Source organism: Zonotrichia albicollis, chromosome 2 (genome assembly GCF_047830755.1).
Source record: "Zonotrichia albicollis isolate bZonAlb1 chromosome 2, bZonAlb1.hap1, whole genome shotgun sequence".
NCBI classification, from domain to species: Eukaryota; Metazoa; Chordata; class Aves; order Passeriformes; family Passerellidae; genus Zonotrichia; species Zonotrichia albicollis.
This window is the reverse complement of record NC_133820.1, coordinates 105,184,830-105,208,868: the sequence shown is the minus strand read 5'-3', so window position 1 is coordinate 105,208,868 and position 24,039 is coordinate 105,184,830. Positions and strand designations below refer to the sequence as shown.

General features: G+C 38.9%; 1 protein-coding gene across 8 annotated transcripts in view; it reads left to right on the top strand.

The window, feature by feature from the left end:
- NAXD (NAD(P)HX dehydratase) overlaps positions 1 to 24,039 on the top strand; it is a 49,115-nt gene that overhangs the window by 2,816 nt on the left and 22,260 nt on the right. For 5 of the 8 annotated variants that reach the window (XM_074535961.1, XM_074535958.1, XM_074535960.1 and 2 more), the window contains exons 3-7: positions 500 to 871; positions 4,232 to 4,382; positions 5,446 to 5,491; positions 7,157 to 7,245; positions 19,911 to 20,019. In XM_074535961.1, coding sequence (XP_074392062.1) covers positions 500 to 871; positions 4,232 to 4,382; positions 5,446 to 5,491; positions 7,157 to 7,245; positions 19,911 to 20,019 — 767 coding nt within the window. The remainder of the gene's footprint in view (positions 1 to 499; positions 872 to 4,231; positions 4,383 to 5,445; positions 5,492 to 7,156; positions 7,246 to 19,910; positions 20,020 to 24,039) is intronic. The other 3 variants (XM_074535963.1, XM_074535962.1, XM_074535964.1) reach the window with 1 other exon arrangement.

Below are 24,039 nucleotides of genomic sequence, written 5' to 3'. Positions count from 1 at the left end.
TCTTCAGAAGTTGACATGACTTAAGAACCAGCCAATTGGTTGACGTTTAAGTAACCTTCTTTTTACATTTAAACCCCATCAAAGAGTTGTTTACACTAATGTTCTTTTGAAATGCAAATCTAGAATGCCAACAGACTGAAACTCAATTTAGATTAATGTAATTATCTGCAACAGACAAATGAGGATATACTATTTAATAACCTTCACTTAAACCTTTTTAGAAGATGAAAAAGACTCCCATTGTTGAAGTTTAGTACTACAACAATTAAAAAATGGCTCTGTGATTTTTGTGTTATCCTTGCAACTTGGTAGAAGTTTGTGGATTTGCTTTGGTACTCTGAAGTACTATTTTTGTCACATAAATACAGCTTGCATTGAAAAAGTGTAACCTAATGCTTTGTGAGATGTTAGGTCACCTCTTGTAGGAAGATTTTTTGCTGCTTTCCTCTTAGAAAATTGTTTTCCATCAGAAAAATAATAGATTCTTTCCTTGCTTTAGGCTTTAAAGAAGTCAGTGCTCCAACTATTACCCCACCTCTCAATCAGCCCAAAAGATCAAAAAAACGCCATACCAATTTGACATTGGATAAAATGATGGAAAAGTTCCTGCAGCAGAGCATGGATACAGATGAGAAATTTTACAGATTTGAAGAGCAGAGGCTCAAAATTGAGGACAAGCGTCGGGAAGCTGAGCATGCTCGAGAACTCCAGATGTTACAGATGTTGGGACAGATGTTGGCTGGAATTTCTTCTTCAGTATCACAGAGGTCACAGTCTATACCAACAAGTCCACCTCGGAGAGCGAACCATCGTTCATATGCGGATAACTTTAATTATAATGCTATGACAGCAACACTTTCTCCACCGATAGGTACTTCCTTCTACAGCATAAATAAAAGCTGGGGTACTTTTTAAAACTTCTGTGTGAAAGCACTGGTAGTAAGCAGCTTTTGAAAAATAAAAGCTAATTGGAATTATTTAATACTGTGGTGAAGGTGTTTGTCTGATATAAAATGAAATTAAATCATTATTCGTACCATTGTACTGATTACTTGATACAGGTACATTAGTTATAACAAATTTTCATGAGCAAAATTATACCTTTGGAACCCTGTAAACCTTGGGAACTTCTTTCCACATTCATATCTCTGTACAGTGAAGTGAGGAGCTGCATATGTAGCTGGAAGCAATCTGGAAACATGAGTTACTCTGTAGCAGAAATATTGCTGCTGTTCTGCTTGAAGTTACCAAGCATAACCCCGTATATGAAGTTAAGGCTGTGCATGTGTTTTTTCAGGGCTGGGAAAATAGAGGAGTTTTTCCTACGCTGAAGTAAGTCAGATGTTAAGATCTAGCTTTAAAATAAATTTCTTTACAACAAAATTCTGAATCCTATAAATTAAATATTGTATTCTTGTAGTAGGTGTAATAGAAGATGAAAATACTTGCTTATGTTTTTTTTTCCTATACCAGCTCTATAAATTCTATGGGCATCGGAGTTTACTTTAAAGTAAAAGGCAAAGCAGTATCTCAGGAATTGGTATTTATGCACAAACTTCCTTCTGTACCTCATGTGTGGGCCAGAAGCTGATGGTAGTAATCATTAACAAACTTCTTGGGATCTGTGTGCCTGTGGCATTTATCTTCATCATGGTCTCTTTGTACTTGGAGGTAGGCTGCATGGGCAGGAGGAAATCAGGGATATTCCATCAGTGCTGGTCAGGCTGGATCCTAATGACTGTAGCCTGCCACGTGGAAATGCAGAAACTCTAATTCTGTTCTCATTCTGATTTTCACACTACTTGGAAGGAAAAAAGTGTAGTTTGAAAAGAGGGAAAAAAAAAAAAGGAAGCAGCCAGCATCAGTGTTGAATAATAATCTGGCATGCCAGATCCTAAGGGGCATTCCCTGAGTCCTGAGAGGTCCTTTCAGTTGTGTGTTAGTTATAGTTTCCCTGTGAAGTGCAGGCAGGCTGGTGGTTAGGCCTGTTGAGGGTTTAGGCTGGCAAATATCATTGTGTTCCTTGAGTGGATAGCTGGTGTGTGGGATTTCCTGGTGGCGGCAGACTTTTGCAGATAATTTATGGGATATGAATGGATACAGTGTTTCAAATGTTCTCACTTTTAAAATTAAGGAAAATTTGTGTGCTTTAGAAAATCCTATAGGAAATTATTTAAGGTTCTAGACTGGGGTGAAGGTACCTACAAGGCCTTGCCATTACTTCTGAAAGTTTTTTCCTGAAAAACTTAATTATGTGTAGCAACCTGAAACTGAGGTTCAATTTTTCTTGTTGGATTTCATCATATAGGTGTACAGGCATATTGCACAATGCAAAAATTCATTTTATTTATTTTACTGTAGCGAGAGCAATTCGAGATTCTAATCTTCTAATTGGCAAGGGTGTAAAAAAGTGTTTATGCTAAAATGTGAGCATAGTGCTTCAGGCAACACATCTTTTAAGGAATTAAGATTTAATTTGTTGAGAGCTGAATATGCCATAGTGATTCTGTAGGTAGAGTAGGGCTATATTAAGAATGGCTTTTTGCATAATTCTCTGCTTTCTCTCCATTTATTATGTAGTCATTTTATATTCACACATGAACAAGAACCAGCAGCAAATAAACACAAGGCCTTCTTAGCAACACTGCAGTTTAAGGATCCCAAGCTGCATAATATTTTTGTGTGGTTGAAAACCAGCAACTGTGTGAAGTGTGATTTAAAGAAAATAATCTGCCCTGTTTTCAGAGGAGCTGAGGATTTTGTTCTCCTCTGGGTCACTGCAATACTATTTTGGCTGTAATCCAAATCAGGTTGTGGGTTTTTTCTTTTATTTTCATTCCTTTCTTTTTTTACCCCCTCCTCACCCCATTTTTATTATTTCTCAGCAAGACTGGGATGCCTGTATTCAAGAGCAAAAGATCAGCCAAGAGTATTTATCATTATTGAAGACTAAAGCATACTATTACTGAAGATTAGCCTGTTTGGTTTAGATTCTGTGAAAGACAGAGAAAAAGATGTATTTTGCTGATAGCACCCAGACTTGGAATTTTCTTGTTTATTACATTTTTTCCCCTTATTATACCCAGTACTTCTGGAACAGAAATTTTCTTTTTTTTTTTTCCTTCTTTTTTCCTCCCCTCTGTATTTTGGAGTTGAGGGTTTGGGATATTGAGTTGTGTACAGCTGAAAATAAGGAATATCATGGGAATTATTTTCTACATAGTTATGTTATACATGTGTAGCAGTTCTTGAAAGCTTTTTAGAGGATCTGTAAAAAAGAAAGTAAGCGTGGCTATGATCTAGGACACTGATATTAGCATTCAAATAAGCCACTCTTCTGAGCAAAGTTTTACAGGTAATGAGGAGCTTTTAAGAATTTGCTCTTTTAGTGTATTTGCTGCAGTTTATAGTTAACATATTGTTGATAGAAGTAGTGATCTTCACATTTTCCCCATGTTAGGTAAAGGTTTTGATTCTTTCTAGTTGTAATTGTTGAAGTAACTTTTTCTTCTAAATTTTTGTAGCCTTTGGAAAGAGTAATTTGATACATAGCCTACTGAGTGTGCAGTTGTTTTAGTATGTGGCTTGACATGTAGCTTTGCATCAGAGATCTGGAGATGTATTATAGCTAAAAATGATCTTTGTGTGATATTTGTGATGTTTGCATCTAGTGTGTTGGATTATAGTTTTGCAGAAAGACTTTCACTATGCTTTGTAACCGCCTACCAAAATAACAAAGCAGTGATTCTGCTAAGAGGTGGAAGTCTTTAAGGGGATGCGAAATATAAGGTAGGGTGTACATTTAAAATTTGGTTTCAGTTGCTTTGTGCTTGCTCTGTGGATGTGTTAATCCTTACTAAGTGTTCCTATTTCAGTTGAGCTTAATTATGGAACTGATTTCAGGATGAACTAAGAAGGTATTTCTAGTTGAAAAATGTTCATGTAACTATTCTGGGTGGTTGCTTCTTTCTGTACCTGAGCCCTAAATTAGGACTGTGAACAGTCAGTGAGAATATTCTCTTCATCAGAATGCATTTTTATAATCATCACCTTCCCTAGTTACTCACTGTTCTAAAGGCCTTTAAGTGACAAAGCGTTTGGATTTTAGAAGTATGTCACTTTGTGTATCTTTGTGTGATTTTATTAGTGTACATGAGTGCTTAAAAGAAATGCTTGGCAGTAGTTTAAGGAAGAACATTCTTTGAAGTAACACTTCTTTTCTTCTTTTCAGTTATAGAGAGGTCTTTTTCACTGCACAGAACACACACTCTGAAGGATATGGAGAATATTTTCCAGCTGGTGCGCAATGTTATCCCTCCTCTCACAGGGAAAAAGCATAAAGGTCAAGATGGTCGTATAGGCATTGTTGGAGGATGTCGAGAGTAAGTTAAATAGAAATTTGATTTTTGCTTCTGATAAAGCTTCAGAATTTCGTAACTGTTGGAGAAGCCATTCAAACTCACCTTGCCCTTAAACCACAGTTTTCCAGAGAGCTCTAGGACTCCATCATCATGACCAAGCATACTTAGGAAAGGATCCGGTACCTTGCAGATGTGTTGCAGAGTTTTTATTCTGAATGTTATGGGAACTTAAAATGCTGTTTGTGTCTACCTTTTCTGTCTTTTTTGACCACCAAAAGCTGTTAGTTCTTTTCCCATTGCATGGTGAGGTTTTAGAATAAATAGAGTAATACAGTGGCACATCTGATTTTTTGCCTTCTCGGGGACTGTGTCTCTTTTTTCTTATGCTGTGTTTTCTTGTGGGCATTTTATTTTGATAAATAGTGGTGTTTAGTAGATTCTGTCAATGTCTTGCTTTATGTACTGGAGTAATGGAAATATCCTGTTTCAGGGGAGAAAAAATGTACTGCATAAATCAGTTAAATGCAGTACTGACCTAGAACCAATTTTGGCCACAATACTTTGAATGAGCCACTACACCTTCCTTCTTTTCATTTTCCCATTTTGAAAGAGAGATGACATCTTTCTCCTGTAAGAGAGATCTACTGTTGGACATCTGCTGTTAATAAACATTCCATAAAGAGCAAAAAGGTGCTGTCTTGTAGCTGGGTCAGATATCCAGGAGTTAGAAGATAATGGTCATAGGTTCATTCAGCCTCTTTGTTGAAGTAAGCACTTTTGGAGAGTGACTGTACTCATATCTCTCTCCTCAGTCTTTATAAAAAGAGAATTTAGGGCAACTGGAATCACAATTTAGGCACTTTAGTTAAGCATCTAAAGCCAGATGGGATTGATCCAGGTCACAGATCCCATATTTAGCTTGCAAACAGTTTTTGGCTCCTGTTTTGTTTGTCTCTGAAGTTTTACCTCTGTTACTTAAGAAAATTTTGCTGGTTTATGGCATGATCTGTGTAAATATTTCTATGAGAGATCATTATCTAATCTCATTACTGTGGTTCCTAACCTAAATTTTGTTTCATTTTAGATACACTGGAGCACCATATTTTGCTGCAATTACAGCCCTCAAAGTGGTACGTGTTCTTCTATACAAGTCCAAAATGAACTTTTCATCATTTCTGTTGCCTAGGTGTCTTTTTTAAAATAGCTTTCATTCTGTAGTGCACATGAAATTTGAGCTCTAGAAGGTCTTCTCTTAAGCAAAGAAAATCCTTAGTTCAGAATTTGTACAAATTCTTTGTAAATGTGTCATTTACTGTGTTTCATTCACCATGTTTCCTTTCTCTGTATAAGGTGAAGTTAGAAATATTTCCAAAATTTGACATTTTAAGGGACTTGGATAGGAAATTTCAAGACTTGATGAAATATTTTCTCCAAAAGTGAACAATGAAATAACCTTAGATTATTGTTTAGAGTTATGTTTTTGTGCTGTAGTGAGTTCTTTGGAAATTTTTTCTGGACTTGATAACTATGTTGAATGAAACAACTTTCTTTCAAAATTTAAAAGTTTAGACTAGTAAAATTTTTATATGTGGTAAGTTTAAAGATTATGGGTGGAATTCCATGTAATTTCTAATAGCACATTTTATTTGCATTCTAATCTTCAGCAGAAGTATTTTCTAAGATTTTTTTCCTAGAAGCATGAACTACCTTATTTTATTGACATATTAAATGGCTAAACTGACTACATAAATACAGGGTGATTGTTTAAATGTAAACAAGTCATGCTTATATAATACATCTGATTTTCAGAATGCTATATATAGTGTGTCAGTACTTTCAGCTCATTGTGTCTGTTTTTCTTTTTGAAGATTTCTCTCAATATGTAGGTAACCATCCCAGATATTTCTAACCACTTCTTCTCTCAGGATGCAAACCCTCAAAGATTTGAAACTGAAATGATGTTATTTAACCATGTTACTATAAAATCACAAGGCCACTCAGCTTTCTGTCCACTATTCTGTCCACTATGTGGACAAGTCCAGTGGCAATACCAAGAGGTTCCTTACTGAGGTCACTTGATTTCAGACCATTACACCTGCACATAAACAGTCACAAACAGTAGCTTGAAATGTTCAATGTATAGTGGTAAAACAGAGAAGACACTTCCTTGATACTGAGAAGTTTCAGTATGCATGACCAATACAAGATCACTGGTTTGGTCACTCCTTACATAATTTTATGTGTGCTCTGATTTTTTGAGTTGGTAGCAGAAGCTTGAGACTCAACTCTTTAGCTTTAATGTTTATTTTACATAGGGTGTGTTGCCAAAATTGTGCCAGTGTTTTTCATGTATGAATTTTGCCTATTGAGTAAAAATGGTAGGACTAGAAACGTATTCATGGGTCACCATAGCTATATTTTCAAGTGTTACAATAGTATTATGGCTCTCTTAAGTAGTTTTACTCACGTTCATCTGTGTCTTTTGTACATGAGACTTTGTAGTCTTTGCTCATCTACAGATGAGAAACATTTCTCAAGTGAATAAAATTTTGAGATTTGCATTTTCAGTCATCCTGTTAGCAAGAAACAGAAAAAAAATTATATTGGAAGTTACATACAAAAAGAACAGAGCATTTCATACTAGTCTATGCCAAAATAGAAGAAACATAATAAAACTTGTTTAAACTACTGAGAGAAAACTATTCAGTTGAATTATTAGTTGAATAATCTTTGGAATGATTAAGTTATTATTAAGTATAAATTTGACAATGCTGTTTGCAAATTTTCTTTTTTAGGGTGCAGATTTATCCCATGTGTTTTGTACCAAAGATGCAGCAACGGTAATCAAATCATATAGTCCAGAGCTGATTGTTCATCCAGTTCTGTAAGTGACTTACAGTTTGTTTAAATGAGCTAGTCAGGCTTACTAGTTTTAGTATTTCAGTCTGATAATTGATTAGTTTGTGTTATTTATTTTACTGAGTTACTGGATGGATGGGCGTGGAGATCACAAAAACTCCAGGCTTTGTCCTTTTGTTATGACCATTTGAATATTTAATATGGGACAGTCAGCTGTGAATTTCTTTTCATGACTGTCAAAGTACAAGTTTTAAAAAGCAGAGATCTTTCTTCCTGCTTCTCCCTGGCTTGTTCTGTGGTTGTAATGCATTTAGCAGTGAGCAGCAGCAAGATCCAGAGCTAAAAACTGCTACAAGTCGGCATTTTGCAATCTGCATTTGAAAGGCAAATGGAGTGTGTTCTCTTGCTTCCTCAGTATTAATAGTATTTAATAGTAGAGTGTGTTTTCCTCTCACTACTGTGTATATAGACACCTTGTAAAATTTTACAAGGCAAGAGAGATGCCAATTTTCCTTTTTCTTCATGAGTATGTTGCTTGAAATACACACCTGTTCTTGGGAATTAATAGATGTTCCAAAATTATATAAAATAAGGGTTTAATTAACAAGAATAGGAAAAGTCGAATAAGTGACTGTCCTCTAATTGAGAAAATCAGTGTCGATGTGTGTGTGCTTCTCCAAATTTCTGTTCTGAAATATGTTACTGATTGATGAACTTTCATAGGATAAATTTGTTTCAATTAGGTGTTTTGATTGTTTGCAATGAGCACTGCAAATTGGAATTAAGATGTGTGCCTTAGGTGTATGCCTGTGAGCTTAGTTCACACCAGTGCATGTCAAAGTCTGTTGGTGTACATAGCAAAGCTGTGATGAGGATAGGAAAAGCATGATTTAAAAATATGTTTGTCAGATATTGCTGTCAGGAAGGATTTATGACAGTAGGAGTATTTTGGTGTCTGAGAACAAGAATGTGGTCTTCCTTATGGGGATGTCTGCGTTGGAAGTTGTAAGTTTATTGCATTCATTCCTGTTGCTGGAGACAGAGGTGCTTAGAAGGAAGGCAGCTAAACAGGGTTGTGTTTTTTGGCTGCTTTTCCCCCCCAGTCCCCAAATGTAAAAGAAACCCATAACTTTATGGATTTCAGACAAAATAAAAATGATGTTTGAAAGCAAGAAGAGATGGGTAGGGGTTTTACCAGTATAACTGTTTATCTCTTCAGTCTAAAAAGCATCTCTTCAGTTGATGTTCTGTCTGATATCATATGATAGCAAATGCAACGGAGAAGCCTAATTGCAATATTAGCATTTAACTTGGGGTGTTTGGATGGTTTCACTTGAGGTACAGCAGATGGTTATCTTGTATGGTGGTGAGTTGACCTTGCCTTGGGAAAAGCTTGGTTTGTGTATGCAATGCTTCTTGATGTCTCGTAATGGAAAAGGTTAATAGGAGAAATAGAAGCAGTACAGAGGAAAAGGGAGCTGAAAATAGGGTTAACAGTAAACTTTCTGTTAATGAAGAACCACATCAGGCCTGCTAAGTAAGAGTGGGATTTTTTTATACACAGATTCTCAGTGTCTTCTGCGGAATTCAGATTTCAGTGAAAACTCTGATCTTTCTACCTTCTACAAGAGAACTTCTGATTTTAGACTTCTACTCTGTCTATGAGTTCCTTCAGACATACACAGTATAGTTAATCTGCAGATTTTCATATCCATATATCTTGTAAGTCTGTGACTCAGTATTTAATACTTTATTAAAACTCTGATTAATTTCACACAGACAGCTGGGCTAATTGCATGATGCAGTGGGTCTGTAAATACTGTTTACGTGACATTCAAAATGAAAAAAACCCCACAAATATCTGAGCGTTCAGATTTTATTTATTAAATTTTCTTGTATTTTTATCTGTTCTGCTTCATTCTCAAACCGGGACAGAGGGAAAGAGAAAGGAGTCTTTTCTGGTTAGAAAGGAAAAAATCTTGATTGACTCTACTGAGCCCAGGTTTTATTGAAATTTACCCTAACAGCCTATTTTTCTTGCAAGGTGCTTTGTGTTCAGTGTCCCAGTGTTCATCTGATCCTTTGTGCGTGGTGGGGCGGTTTGCGTTCCGCGGGCACGGCCGGCTGCTCCTGCCTCGGAGCCTGATCCCTTAAACAGCCTTTGTGCCTCCTCCTGGCCGCGCTTCACGCATGGGGGAACCTCCGGGTAAAACCCACCAGCAGCTATGCCATTGTTTGCTTTTGTGGCTCTCCTCAAAACTCTGCTTTGTTATGATTTCTCCATGACCCTTCAGAGTAACTAGGTAGCTGTTGTGCCACTCTGTTATTATGCTAATCATAATTATGGCCCCGTGTGCTCAACCCCCTGTTTGAGCAGCTTGGCACTTCGCCAGGGTTCAGCTGCCATTTTGTACTGCTGGCAGTCTGACATTTTATCATCTTAGCTGCCACTGCTTTCTCTACTGCCTTCACCTCACAGAGGATCACCTCAAGGGAAGAAAATGCTCTTTTCTTGCCCTCTCTGGGTGCTTGGGCTCCTCTGGGTCATTAGAGCTGCTGTTGTGGATCTTTGCCAGCATGACTGGTGAAGGCATGGAGAGTTAGAAGTTGGACTGGGGCGTTTCAGGTCTTTGGCAACTGTCTGTCACTTGAAGGATGCAGAGAATGTTATGTGAGAATGATTGAGCAGGATTGCAGAAGGAGGGTTATGAAAATGAACATCCATCTTGCAGCATTGCCAAGGCAATTCCACATGATCTCAGATGCAGTCCCTCCCAGGAATCCTTTTGGTGTGACATTCCGTTTTGGGGACACCCATAGAGCCGCTTTCTGTGGTTTTTGTTTCTTGACTTCATTCCCTGTAAGTGAATACGAGAGCTGGGACTGCATGCCTGGGATCTGGAAAAATGAAACTTCAGCACCTGGCTTTGTGTCCTCACTACCTGAGCAGAATAAGGAAAGCAGGATGTCTAGGGGCTGTGAATAGTCAGTATTATCAATAGTAACTTTTCCTTTTTATTCAGGGATTCTGTCAAATGCATTATATCCCCTTCCACAAGGACATGGCATTATTCAAAAATTGACCAGCTAACCAGTTCAATATTGATGTCCAACTTCTTGCTTTCCTGTGGAGAAGCAAAAAATGCGTATTGCAGAAGTTGGGGGTCTTTGAATAGTGGAATATACCCAGTCTTGGTGACATGTGCTCTCCTTGGTCTTGTCACTGCTACCTCAGGTTTGTGCTGCACTTTCCTGTTCTGTCAGCTAATGTGCTCCTACTGTAAATGCTTCACAAATACAGGCAAGATAAAACCTAGCTTTGGCATTTTATTAAGTTTTATTGCAGGTGTTCTCTGTGTGGATTTTTGCTGTAGATGTGTGCACACTTCCTTCATGCATTTCTAGGGAAGAGTTTTCAGCAGCTTTTTTATATTTGCCATGGTAGTGGCCTGGCTCAGATCAGGCTGAATAGACTACTTGAATACCAGTGTTGGGTTAGCTTATCCTGTCCTGGTAGGCAAGTGATCACAGAGCTAAATGAGCTGTAAGAACCCAGGTGGTTGTATGTTGAAAGAAGAGAGAATAAATCTATTGTGCTATTTTCCCCTTTTGCCAGGACTTTTCATAATTGTACAGGGATTTTTTCTCTGTAGGCCAGAAAAGAGCCAGATAATACTGAGTAGCCCCCTTGTAAGCTGGTCATCAGACAGTTTGTAAAGTCAACAATCAATATACTCCTTGATCTCCAGGGTTTTATCAGAGAAGTAGAATGAGGTCATTGATTTCTTGTGGTGCCAAAGAAGTGACGTAATTCTACGTTATCCACCAAAAAAGCCACCCTTGAACAAGGCATGGATTTAGAGCTAAAACCTTCCTCTTAGCTGGTTATATCTCTGGGTTTGTGTGGACTAGGAAAGATTGTCAGAATTACTTCAAGTCTTACAATTAATTGCAGAGTTCAGGTTTTGGGTTGCATTTTGGAAAAGATTATTCATTTGAATTTGAAATAAGAATAATTGGGAAAAAAATACTTCTGAGGCTGGACTGTTTGTTGAGGGCCGCTATCTTTAATGAAGAAACTCAGTGAAGATCAGGGTTTCTGGAACATATTTTACCTAGTTTTATTGAATTTTGTCTATGTTTTGAGCATTTGAAAAAATTATGAAAGTGAATCATGGGTAGTTGAGGCCCTGATAAGTTACTTGAGCACTCTGAACCAGTGCCAAATCTCTTATAGAAAGCCCAGCATTAATCTTAATATTTTTGGTCTCCTGTAATTTATTATGTGAAGAGGAGATGCAAAAGCATTGATGCAGTGTAGAAGGATGCTCATACCTTTTAGTTGTGTTAGCTAAGGATAGCTATTAAACACTATTTTGGTGTATAGTTGTGTTAGCTAAGGACAGCTGTTAAACACTATTTTGGTGTAATGCTGGCACTGACCTCACTTTTGGATCAGCTGCTGGAAGAAGTGCAGAGTTATTGTCACCAGGGAAAGTCAGGGAATAAACAGACGCCTCCAACAATCAAAATGATGTCTCACAAGTGACTTGGCTGCTGGGTCACCTGCAGCAAAGATGAAGGAAGATATAAACTTTGTGATCATTCTTCCAAAGCCTCATCTAGACATGAGCCTGGCTAGGAATCACATGAGAAAGTCCAAGTTTTTTTCTTAAGTACTTAGAGGGAGATAAAGGTCACGTTTGTATGTGCTGACTTAGAAAATGTATATATTTAAACTCTTTCTTGTTCTGTCATGGAATGCTGTGGCCAAAACTTGCTTATGGACCTGTTTCCTGTGTCCAGCCTCCTTGGCAAAAAACTGCTCCTTCTTTGCTGTGTGTTGCAGAGTGAATAAAAGCAGGGAGGTTATTCACCCTGTGCTATAGTCCCTTTCCTTCCTGTAGTCGCAGACATCCCCTGTGATTCCAGCAGAGGTTTTGTCACCTCCTCAAAGTGTGAGAAGTAGCCAAAGATTTTTAGCATTGCTGCAGGGAGTGCTGCTGTCCTTGCTGCTTTCTGATATGTCAGAAGGAGATGTACTCCAGTTTGATCTGGCCAAATTTATCTTCCTGAATACTTGCCATACTGCTGTGGTTTGAAACCGGGATCAAATTTCTTTGGTGTTCAGTCTTTCTTGAGTTTGAGTGAAGGCAGGCATCCCTGGGGTTTATTGTAGAAGGTTTTAGGATCCCCCCTTTTTTTCCCCGTATGACAATAAGCAAAGCAGATATTTAGGTTGAGACCTGTCCTGTCATGTGTTCACAGTTGACTGGAAGTACTCTAACCTTCTGGGTATTCAACTATTATCTGTGCCTTAAGGGTTGAATGCAAGGGCTACCAATGTGATAAAAGCTTGTCACTTTATTTACTGGTTTTAACAATTTAAAAAAAAGGGGCATTATTTTTCTAGGGACATTTAAAAATGTGTTCCTTTCAGAGGGAGATTACCCTGTCATTTTCATTCTATGGCCTTTAAAGTCACAAATTTGGTTGACTGCTGTCCATTTGAAAAAAAATTAGCCAGATTGTATTTATCAGTTCAGTTCGCAGGAAGCATAATGGGTCAAGACCACTTCCATGAACTCTGAAAATAGGAGGTCAAGACATTTGGGTATCATTATGCTTTTGGATAGGATTGTCATAATACATGCTGTGGTTGAGATCAAAACAGACTCCAACTGCTTTAAGTATTTGTATATATCTAAATGCAGGTCATAAAATGATTGTGTTGGTAGCTGTGGTATCTTTCCAAGGCTAGATAAAGTTGACCTTCAGCACTGTAGTCATGTCTGGGTGAGAAATCTCAGAAAACAGAGTCAGGCAACAGCTTCTTCTCCTTTGGGGCTGTCTCACAGGATGCAAGAGGCTCTGCTCTGCTCAAGAGAGGTGATCCCATTTGTGTAGTGCATTTGGTTTAGCTCCAATGCCTCTGGTGTATGACCACCCAATTCCTAATGTAGCAGAACATCTGATACCCAAGTGAGAGTCTGGTGTCCAAGCAGCAGCTATGGAAAACACTTACATTGGAAGTTTTCCATTACTATGGAAAACACTTGGCATTATGAAAAAAACCCCAAAACAGCAATGTGGTCAATGTGGCATTTTTTTTCTAAATGTTCACCTCAGTAGGTCATTCATGCTTTTACTGCCTTGAAGGTAGAATAGGGAGCAAGACACTGGTATCTGCACAGTAAGAACAGTTCCTTCCTATGAACTTGTGATACCCCTGCTTCTCCTGGATAATGGGTTGCTGTTCTTGCTGCTGCTAATAAAAGCTTACCAGGTTCCCTTCTGGTGTCTAAATTAACTTACTCAATGTCTGGAAAAGAAGATTTGATTTGAATAGAATTCAATCGCTCTCTCATTAAGGTCTTTATTTCTCTTTCATTTTCTTCCCTGTTATTTAATCAAATTGTAGCTGGAAAATATGTATTGTCTATCCAGGGTTTACAGATTGTACACAATTTAGATATTTAAACAGTCTGTTAGGTGAAAATGATCCTTTTGTCTTCTAAACATTTTGGGGGGGCATTTTAATATGCTAATCCTAATTGAATACATGTATCTCTCTTTGTGCTCTAATTGCATCCAGACAGCTTCATGCCAGCATGTTGTCTCTGCAATTGGCTCTACCTGACTGAGGTGCTTGGTGAGAAACACAAGAGCTTCTCTAGAAGAAGATATTATTTCCAGTTCTGGTCACGGGACTGAAAGAGGCTCCCTGAAGCCCTTGGGCTTCTGGAAATTTGTACAAGAGAGATGATTTAAATGTTGGCAAATACAGCCATTCTTAGAATAGAGAATTAGTTTAATTTTATGCCGAACATTTTTTGCATTGTTTGAGTTTGCTTGTCATTCCTTTGACCCGTCCTTTCCAGGATAATTTCACTCCCTATCTTATTTTCCCAATGAAAACCTCACCCAAGGTTTACCACAATTGGTAACAATTAGTTTTCTGAGAGAATTACTTCAGTTCTAGAGCTACACATTGTGTCCCATCTTTGGCTCTTTTGATGTGTTGTATTACATGAACGTTCCAAGTGTCAGCAGGTCTAACATTTGATGCATATTAATTATAATTACCTGCAGTGTTTGGACAAACAAAACTGAAACTCTTTCATCCTCAGATCAGAAATTTTCCCATCTTTGAAGATAAGTCTGTAGGTTTGCTATGAAACTGCCCCCTTAGTGTGGCTTTGTCTGAGTTTGCATAAACAGGCTTGTGCAGTGGTACATTTTAATGCATTTGGAGTTGCCCCAGTCATACTAAGTGTGTACAGATAACAAGCAGAATTTGAATAATGTCCTCAGCAGTGAGGAGCCATATAGTCAATCGGGTGACAGCAGTGTTGCTTTTGCCCCATGTTCTCCTCTAGCAGGAGGTCCCACTGATTGGCTTTTTCTGGTGTCCAAACCACATCTCTGATTGCTGAGGAGGTACCAGCTCTGCTCAAAACCCATGTGAAGAGCTGCAGTCCTGCTGCCTCCTGTTTGTGCTGTCATTCATGCTTATCTACTATTTCTGTAGCTCCTGGTTGTACCCTTGCTGACTTTGCTTCACATTTTCTTGTTTCCATGTAAAATTTGACAAGGCTGCACCTTATCTCTTGTTCCTTTCCCTCCTCCAGAAAGCAGTGACAGAAACTGTCATTCATCCTGAATGGAGAAAGCTGCTGTGTTTAGAGCTTTCTGTGATTATTTAAAGCTGTTGCTTGGTGGCTTTTGATCATTTGGTAAAAGCCAGTCTTTGAATAAAATGTAACATAGAACAAAATTTTATTTTTTCAGAGAGTTGGGGATGGGAGTGGTGTTTCAGGTCCTTGCTGCCAAGTGTCCCCCACTCTGGGCAGTGACCAACCTAGAGCAGACTTTCAAGCAGATGGCATCTGTCAGATATCTGTTACAAACAGCCCTAGAAGGTGCTTAGGAACTGTGGGTGATTTTAGGGCAATACCTACCATCTTTGGTGTTTGTTGGGGATTTCTTGTTTGTTTTTTGGGTTTTGGAGGTTTTTTTTAATGTTAGGAGGTTTTGTTTGTCTGTTTTTGGAAAGATTGTTACATCAAGCTTTCCCTAAGATGAAGATCTACAGAACTGTGTTTTAGGACAATTTTCATTGTGCCATAGTGAAATATAGAAGAGTTCTGAAGATAAGTTAAGCTTATAAAAGCTTAACTTAGTTCTTCTTTCTTTATTAGCTCTTCCCCTCAAGGCTGCCCCTAATGGCTTCTCCCAGTCTGTACTCATATCTAGAATTGGCCCAATCCAGATGCAACACCTTGCATTCCTTGAACTTCATGAGGTTAATGTGGCAAAAGTTACTTAAAGCCACTAATAATTTATTAAGAAAATTTGTCCTCACCATTTTAGAGACTCAGTGATGTTTAATTTGAAGAATCCCTGTCTATTTTGCCAGGGAAAGTACTTTCCTCAATATATTTTGTAAACAGAGAAAAGAGGAAAAAGATAGACATGCAAGATACCATACCTTGCTCCTGTCTACCCAGCAGCTTCAGGGACAGCAGATGATAAAGGTGCTGTGTCTGCCTTCCCAAGAGATCATCAGTCATCTCAGCCTCTCCTTAACAGCCAAGGAAAGCTGATCAGACCCCATCTCTGGTGTCCTTTTCCTTTATGTGCCTCCATGTAACCTCCTCTGTCTGCTTGATCTGACTAATGGACAATGTGTGAAGTTGATTCTGTGATTGCTGACATTAGCTTTAGACTCTTACCTGTGCAGCTTCACAGATATGACACAAATTACAGAAGCTCCTTCAGTTTTTCTTATTGGCTATTCTGTTGTCTTGCAGTTGTCATTTATGTGTTTACCCTGTGATAGTTCTTTAATGTGTGCAGGCAGAGGTTTATTGGTTGCTTTGCAGACAAGCTAAGGTTTTGAGGAAGTGTTTGGGGCTTGATTGAACAACAGAGAGTTTTAATAATCTAGATTTTCATCAGAATGGCATCTGATAACATGTCACATAACACCTAGTGATTGGCTGGAAGTAGCTGTTGGAGATCTGTTCATTCCCCATATATTCCCTGATGTGCTTTGCCACTAGAATATTTTTTTGCACACATCTGCACAATGGTACTGCAGTTCACCCTCCATGTTTACAGGTATTGCTGCTAGAATTAAGCTTCCCAGTTATTCCTGTTTTGTATGTTCATGGTTTAGAGTTTGTGTTTTTGTATTAGGGGAAAGCCAGACTAGCTCCCGAAGTCTTACCCTATCACCTTCAAGAAAACTTGCTTTATTTTGGAAAATCCCACATTTTTATTTAATCAAAGTTTGTCTTAAAGGTTTTTACTCTCTTCTCAGAAATTGAAATATTGTTTTCTCCGGGCCTTAAGAGATTTTCTTGCTTCTCTTTATATCATCAGTAGCTTTGTGCTTTAGATTGGGGGTCCTGCATTTGTGATACCTCCTCTGGAAAAAAATCAAGTTGGATATCATATGGCTCTGCACCTCTAAAGGCAATAGTGATTCTTGCTCACTTGATTAATTTCTGTCAAAGCTTGAAGATCACATCTCTTTTGATCAAGGGGAAGTCTTCTCCATACCTCTTATTTTTCTAGAGAGATGTTGGGGTTTTTTAAAGTACAACGCTAATTTCAGTTGTTGTTTCAATGTCTTGTGCAGTGGAGGTAATGGAGGCAGTGGAGGCAGTGGAAGTAAAAGGAGGTGTTTGAGATCAGGTTAGTAACCAGGCAGAGAAATTGGCATGATGTGACAAAGGAGGTTCACTCTGTTCTCTGTGTGAGTGTAGTGCACTGTGAACAGGGGAGGACCTGACATGGCATTCTGTCCTGGTGCCTCCACAGTAGCCTTTCCCAAAGACATTTGTGTCTGGTATTGATCCACAGGCAAACAAGAGCATGCATGGACTTTTTCTGTAATGATAAACTAAATACTGCCAAGATATATTTATTCCTCAGTACCCAGGCACAATTACCTGTACAGGCAAATTATCTAAATGATCCTTAGCAAGGATTTTGAGCCATGCCAGCTAGCCTCTCCCAGCCACTTTTTCCACTGATGAGGAATTACCATGGTGCAGGAACTGTGCCTGACAGGCAGGTTGAGCTTTGTTTTGGAGCTGAGAGTGCAGAGGCCATCTGATCTCAGTGAGAGAGCTTTTCTGGGTGTGTTCAAACATTGTGTGTAGACTGTAGCTGGTAAGAGCTAGAGGAATTCTGCCTTTGTGCTAAATCCCATGGTCAGGAACATTCAAAGTTTACCCCTGCCTGAAGAAAGCTGCTTGTTGGTCATTTGCACCCTATCAGCTTTAAAATGCTGCTGGTTTGATGTACATGTGTGGACATAAACTGTAGATAACACAACAGCCCTTCCACTTCCAGAGCAGCTGCAGGAGCAGGAAATTGGTACAGTGTCCATAGCTGTGTAGCACAGCTGTTGTGAACATTCAGTGTCCTGAAGTGAAGCTGGCATGGTGCTGTTGTGAGACAGTATTTTTCTGCCTTCTTGATGAAGATATAAAATCCATTAGTTACTTACAGCATGGTTTTATAGCTGATTTTGCAAAGTAGTAGTCATTATCACCATTTTTAATCTCTTGACCCTTCACATCTTGAATTGCTTCTTGATGTGACATTGCAAAGGAGTTGAACATAATGTTTGTAAGATGCTTGGAAGATGACAAGCTCCACAGTAGGTTTTTATTATTACCAGAGGCAAAGTGTGAAGGAGTGGCTCAATATTGGACTGTTTATTTCCCAAGAGATGGCTTTGTTTTGAAAAGTGCACATTACCGAGTTTTAGACAAAACTATCTTATTTCAGTCCTGAATATAAAGAAATTGACAAATTTTTTTTTATTATTAGATTATTTGTATAAGGTATTTGTAGAAGAGATTTATGATACTACCTGTGGCTCTATTCTTAGTGTATGCTTAATGAAGCTTTTGTTAATCTATTTGGCTTCTACTATCCAAAGGTATATTGAGTCCAGACATCCTTGCATACCTAGAAGTTGCAGTGTTCTTACAACTACATGGTGTATGTATATTGAGATAAATATTGCTCTTCAAAGATAAAAGAAGTTCAGTATGTGAACAAAGAAAAGTGGTCTGCATTCAGAAATTATGATGTTTTATTAGAGTTTGGTTTGCAGGCAGTTTTTCACATATTCAACCTACCACATATTAAAGACCTGTCTTTTTTTAAATAGTGTTTTAGCTATTTCTTGAATAATTTTTATTTCCATCTTCTGTCTACATCATAAACTGATATGTGATGGTACAGAGATAAATAAAAATAAAAGTGAGCTGTTTAACAGTTCTCAAGCTGGTTTCCATGCGAGGTAGAGGAGGAGGAGGGATCTGCAGTGCTCAAATGGAAGAAGTTCAGCCTGCTGGAGCAGGGACTGCTCCAGGGACAGTGATGTCCTGCTGTTCACTGTCCCCCTTGCCCTTGCAGAGCCCTCACTGGCACCCAGCAGCCCTGTTTTGACAGAGCTGTGCTGTGGTGTCAGCGCAGGCGCCTCTGGGCTCCCTGAGGCAGCTGCTGTCGGCAGAGGGGTCTCTGGGCTGCAGCCAGGCTCCGCATCCCTGCGCCCTTGACGGGATGCCTCGCTCCCTGCAGCTGCAAAAGCTTTGGGCTGCTGCCTGGCACTTGCAGAAATCATTGTGGAATTTGCTGATTCTGCCAGACACAACCTAAACACTTGTTCCTAAGTGCTGTGTCCCATCAGGACAGCTGTTGGTTATGAAAAACATGCAGTGGCTTTCATCTGTAATAATACAGCTTTGTTGGAGTATTGCAAGCTTACAATAATCTGAGCAATACTGTGAGGCAGTACCCCCTTGCTCAGCCCACAGGGAGCTTTATTCCCCCGTGCTGCAGTTAGGATGTTCATTTGTTGTTGTCACTAATGTCAGAGATGGGGGGGAGGGAGGCTAAATTTTCCCTCCATACTGTCAGTAAGGATTAACTGCAAATGCTGGGCAGTGCTTTCAAAATATTCTGACCTATTTACACAACAAAACTGATCAGAACAAAATAAACGGTTCTGGTCAGTGGCTGAATGCTGTATTGTGGCAGCTATATTTGGCAGGGAATTTTCTCATCATTTTTCCAATGCAGACAAAAACCACAATGCCATAGAAATTTTAAGCATTACAAGCAGATAATGCCCATACTGAATAGCTTGTTTCTCCTGTTGCCTTTTGGGGAAAGGGGACAATTTGGCTGTAATTCAGTTGGAACAAATTCTTATGAAGCAACTGACAAAAAAGCGTATGAGTACATTTATCATTCTGCCATTTGGGGTGATAAACAATTGCATCATTTCCAGCAAGCTGCAATATGTACCTGGGAGATGGTGGATCTCTCTCCAAGGTATAACCTCTGCAAAGAACCATTAAATAGGGAATTGTGATAGACTCTAAATATTGTTGGTTTCCTGCTTGGATTTTATTTTTTTTTATTTTGTAACAGCTGTAGTGGATACTTGCAGTTACTTCCTCATTTTTATGTGGTATCCCCTAAAGAATGAATTGAGAGAAATTTTTCATTTTAGCTATTTGGAAAACCATTCTATATTTTTTGGGTCACAGATTCTTGGTAGTTTGGAGGATAAAATTGCCTGACACTCGAGATAGGAAATACTTCATACTGAAATGAAGCCTTTTTAAACTTAATTTTTTTTTCCACTCTTCCTTGTAGTGATAGTCCCAATGCTGTCCATGAGGTGGAAAAGTGGTTACCACGGCTGCACTCGGTTGTCATAGGACCTGGCTTAGGCAGAGATGAAGTTCTGCTGGAGAATGCTAAGGTAATGTGCATATTGATGTTTTATCCTTTGTCTTCATATTGATTTGCATTAACCATTCCTATATTTTGCATCATTACACAAATATTCCTGTTATGGTTGCTAAATATCAAATTTAATAAAATATTGTTGACTGGCAATTACAGTTTCTATCCATGGTCTTCATTGTTAAAGTGTAACCTTCAGTTTGAATTTTGGGCACCTGTATGGTTTTTCTGGTTTGCTTTTGTATAGCTTGTCAAAGTCACTAATTAAGAAATAGGTGTTGGCATATCTAGATAAAAGGCTCTGTGTTTTCTTAGGTGCAAAGCACCAGTACTGTAAGTGCATAAATATGGATATGAGTTCATAATTTTTGACAGCTCATATCAGATGCACCAAAGAACAGGGACTGTGTCCTCTTGCAATAAGAAATAATACTCTGTAAAATGTTGCAGATTTCTACTGTGGATAAAGAGATAATCCTATTTTCTGTCAAGCCTTAGTGGAGAGCTGAAACAGGAGATTAGACAGTCTTTTACTTTAGATAATACATACTTAGACCATCTTCCCAATGATGTTTTGTATTATTGGCAACACATCTTTGTGTGTTGGAAGTGTGTCGTTCAGTCTGATGTCAATCTAATTTTGTACAATTTATTTTTTTTTGACTTGTATTACTGAATTAATCAGTGGCACTAGCAAGTGGAATTAATATAATTTAAATAAATGTGGACAGTTACACAGTGAAATCACAAAACAGAGCAGGCTAGAGACTGGAGACCACGCTATCCAAGTGTTTAGAATACCTTGAAAAAACTACCTATGAATGGTAGTTTTGCTAGGACTTTGTTAGAGAAAGTTGCTATTGGAGTTTCTTGCTTCATTAACTTTTTTTGGAAGGAAAATGTATATATTATGGTACAGAAGTCAAAATTAATAAAGATTAGAAAATAAAATAAATTTATTACAGCTGATGAAGAAATCAAATTGTATTACAAATGAAAAATTTAAACAGGTTTTATTATTTTTTGAGAACACGATTTTTGAAATTTTTTTCCAGAAAAAATATCCAAGGCAATTCTTTTTTGTCTTGGCTGAAAAAAAATAAGTTTGATGGGGTTTTTTTCTTAAAGGAAAACAACTTTAAACAAAAGAAAATAAGAATTCATTCGGAATATCTAAGATAAACATCTTTTATATCAGAATTCTATCCAGGGTTTATGTGCTTATCTGTACTACAGAAGTATCTGGAAGATTTCTTGATTGTTTTTTTTTCCTCATTGCTAAAAATAATATTGCTTTCCTTGTGAATTGCAAGCATACTTTTACTTCAATCTGGCTGTCCTGTGAAAGCCAGCTTAGACTTAAAGAAACAAACCCAGCCAGTGAAGACAAGGCATTTGAAGGTTACTTCTAAAATCTCAGGGCACATTCATATGAGCTGTGGATCTGGCCTTAGTAATTTCAAGTCACATTAAAGCTCAGGTTCTTTGTCTGCACTGTAGTTGTGTAAGTGTTCATTAGTTACCCAGTGCTGAGGTTTCGAACGTGCCACTGGGGACAAGTGAACCCTGGCTGCTGTCTGAGGGACAGTGCTGCTTCTCTGTGCTCAGGGAAAGCTGAGTCTCCCTCCTGCTTCAACAGTGGATTTTAAGTGTCAAGAACAAAAAAACACCCAAGAGATGATAGCATTGCTATTTTAAACTTTTATAGGAGGCTGGCTTGCTATAAAGTTTTCTGGTTTCCCCTTAAGCTAACTGTGGCACGTATGAGCACCAGGCTGGGAGGTAGGTGAGTGTCTGCTTTCTGGTCAAGAGTTTTGTATCAGAGTGCCTGTGATGGTGAGATAGAGCTTCCCCTCAGCCTCCTCCTGTCCCCTTAAGGTGCTGAGGCATCGTGTTCTGGCATCTCTCTAAAGCTGTTTTTATGTCAGTTCTTGTCAGTATTGTGCCAGCACATTTCCAATTAATGTGCTTCTCCAAACAGTCATGTGTTTGGGCTGCTTCTCTCTTCTGAGCATTGAGAAATTAAGAAATTAATTACTAGTGCTGTAACCTTCAATTTCTGGTATATGGCCAAGAGACAGTGTTTTGTTGTGGAATAGCTTGAGTGCTTGTTGACCAGATGGTGCATCATCTCCAGATCAAAGAATGCTTTGCTTCCTCAGCATCTTTAGTGTGTCACCTGCCTCCCTCATTCTTAGCGCCTGCACTGCTCACTGTGGCATTTGAGCTCCTTTCAACAGTCTGATTTAAGAAAACTCACCTTGTGATCAGTTTCCTTTGATTTTTTTTCCTTGAGCACTATGATAGTCTCTGAATACATATTTACTGGCTTCCTGCAATTTTTTGGGTTTGGCTGTCATTCCATTTACAAGTCCTGTTACAAGAAGCTGCTCTCCAAGTTATATCCTCCTTTTATAAGCCACTTGTGTGGGTCTGTGCCAGAACTCTCACATGCTGTTACTCAGTTGCTTGGAGCTGATGCTGTCAGAGCTTTCTAGCCATGGGTTTGTGAGACCAGGAGCTGCAGCTTCAGAAAATTCGCCTAAAGAAAGCATTTGTTGTGTCCTGAAAGCTGTACACCTGGATCCCTTGCAGATGTGGCAATTCTAGTCTCAGCCTGGTTAGACCTTCCCATTCCAAAGGAAATAAGCAGCTTCTCTTCAAGAGAAAAAACACATTTCTGCTCCGCTTCTCAGCTCTGGAGTATGCAGATTGAAGCATTTCTGCTCCCCATACTACTTCAAGCTTTTGAAATGCTGTTATCACATCCAGTGTGGAAGTTGGCCATGATGTCAGCTTTCTTGTTGGGGACATCAGGCCATCTGTTTATTCCTTTCAGTGTCCATGATTGATTCTGGCCAGAGATACCAGTATGTTATGTCACTGAGTTCAGCTCAGTTGGAGTGCTGCTCCTGGTGGTTTAGCCTGTTGAGAAAGAGAACCCATTTAGCTGCTATGTGTAAGCAAGGCCAAGATCCCAATAACTGTCCTCTGCTTAGAAGCAACATATTTCCAAGGCTGTTGGATATTCTTCTTTTTTTCCCACAGCATCAGTGTTATGTCCCTATCATATCTACCAATCACAATTTACTTCATTCAGCTGTTACATGTATGTTTGCACTTCTGGCTTTACTCTGATCTGATTTTCCTTCTAGGAGAAGCTTGGAAGTAGGGAAATTTCTGCCTGTACCATCAAGAGCTGTTTCTTGGGTGTGTGAGAGAACCAGGTTCCTCTGCTGCAGGGTGATGAGAGCAGCTTCCGAGAGGACTTAGTTATAAATAATGTTCCTTGCACAGCCTCGAGGGAGAGCAGGAGAGCTGCCTGATATCCAGGATGTTCTGCATTCTGCTGCCACCTAGCAGTTAGGCAGTTAGAGGCTGAGCTATGTCCTTCATCAGTTTCCATTTCTTTGCCATCTCCTTTCCCCTGTTCCTTCTGGCTTTGAGGCCAATGGACTGATCTGGGATTGCTGCTGGAATGGCAGTTACTGTAGGGATCACAGAGACAAGCATTCATCCTGTAGGATGAATGAAGAGCCATTATGAAGAGCCCTCTCCTTAACTGAACTCTTCCATGTTGGAATCTTCCTTGCTTGTAACTGAGTTCCTTGCCTCTCTCCTTGAAGTAGCAGCACCAAGTCCTGGACCCTGGTCTTCCAGCCTTCCTGTGTCTTGCATGAAGTCAGAATGCAGTTTTCAGCGGAGCATGCTTGCTTTCCTGCTGTAGGAGAGAGGTAATGATTAATGGCAAGAACAGCTCTGTGTAATTCAGATTACATGATGAAATTGACTGGGTTCTCAAACCATATGCTTGTTCCTCTTGCTCAGTTCTCAGTCTTTGTTTTAGCTTCCAGAACATGTCAGGACTACCAGCCTGGCTTTTCTTTTGGCTGAGGCCCTGCCTAGCTGCCATTTGTGCCTATTGCTGTTGCTGTTTTTCTTCCCTCAGCCTTGCCCTGCAGTGCTTCCTTCAGCCAGTCATTTGCCCTTAAAAATCTCTGCTGTCTCTTGGGATATAAATTTCAGAATCTCATTT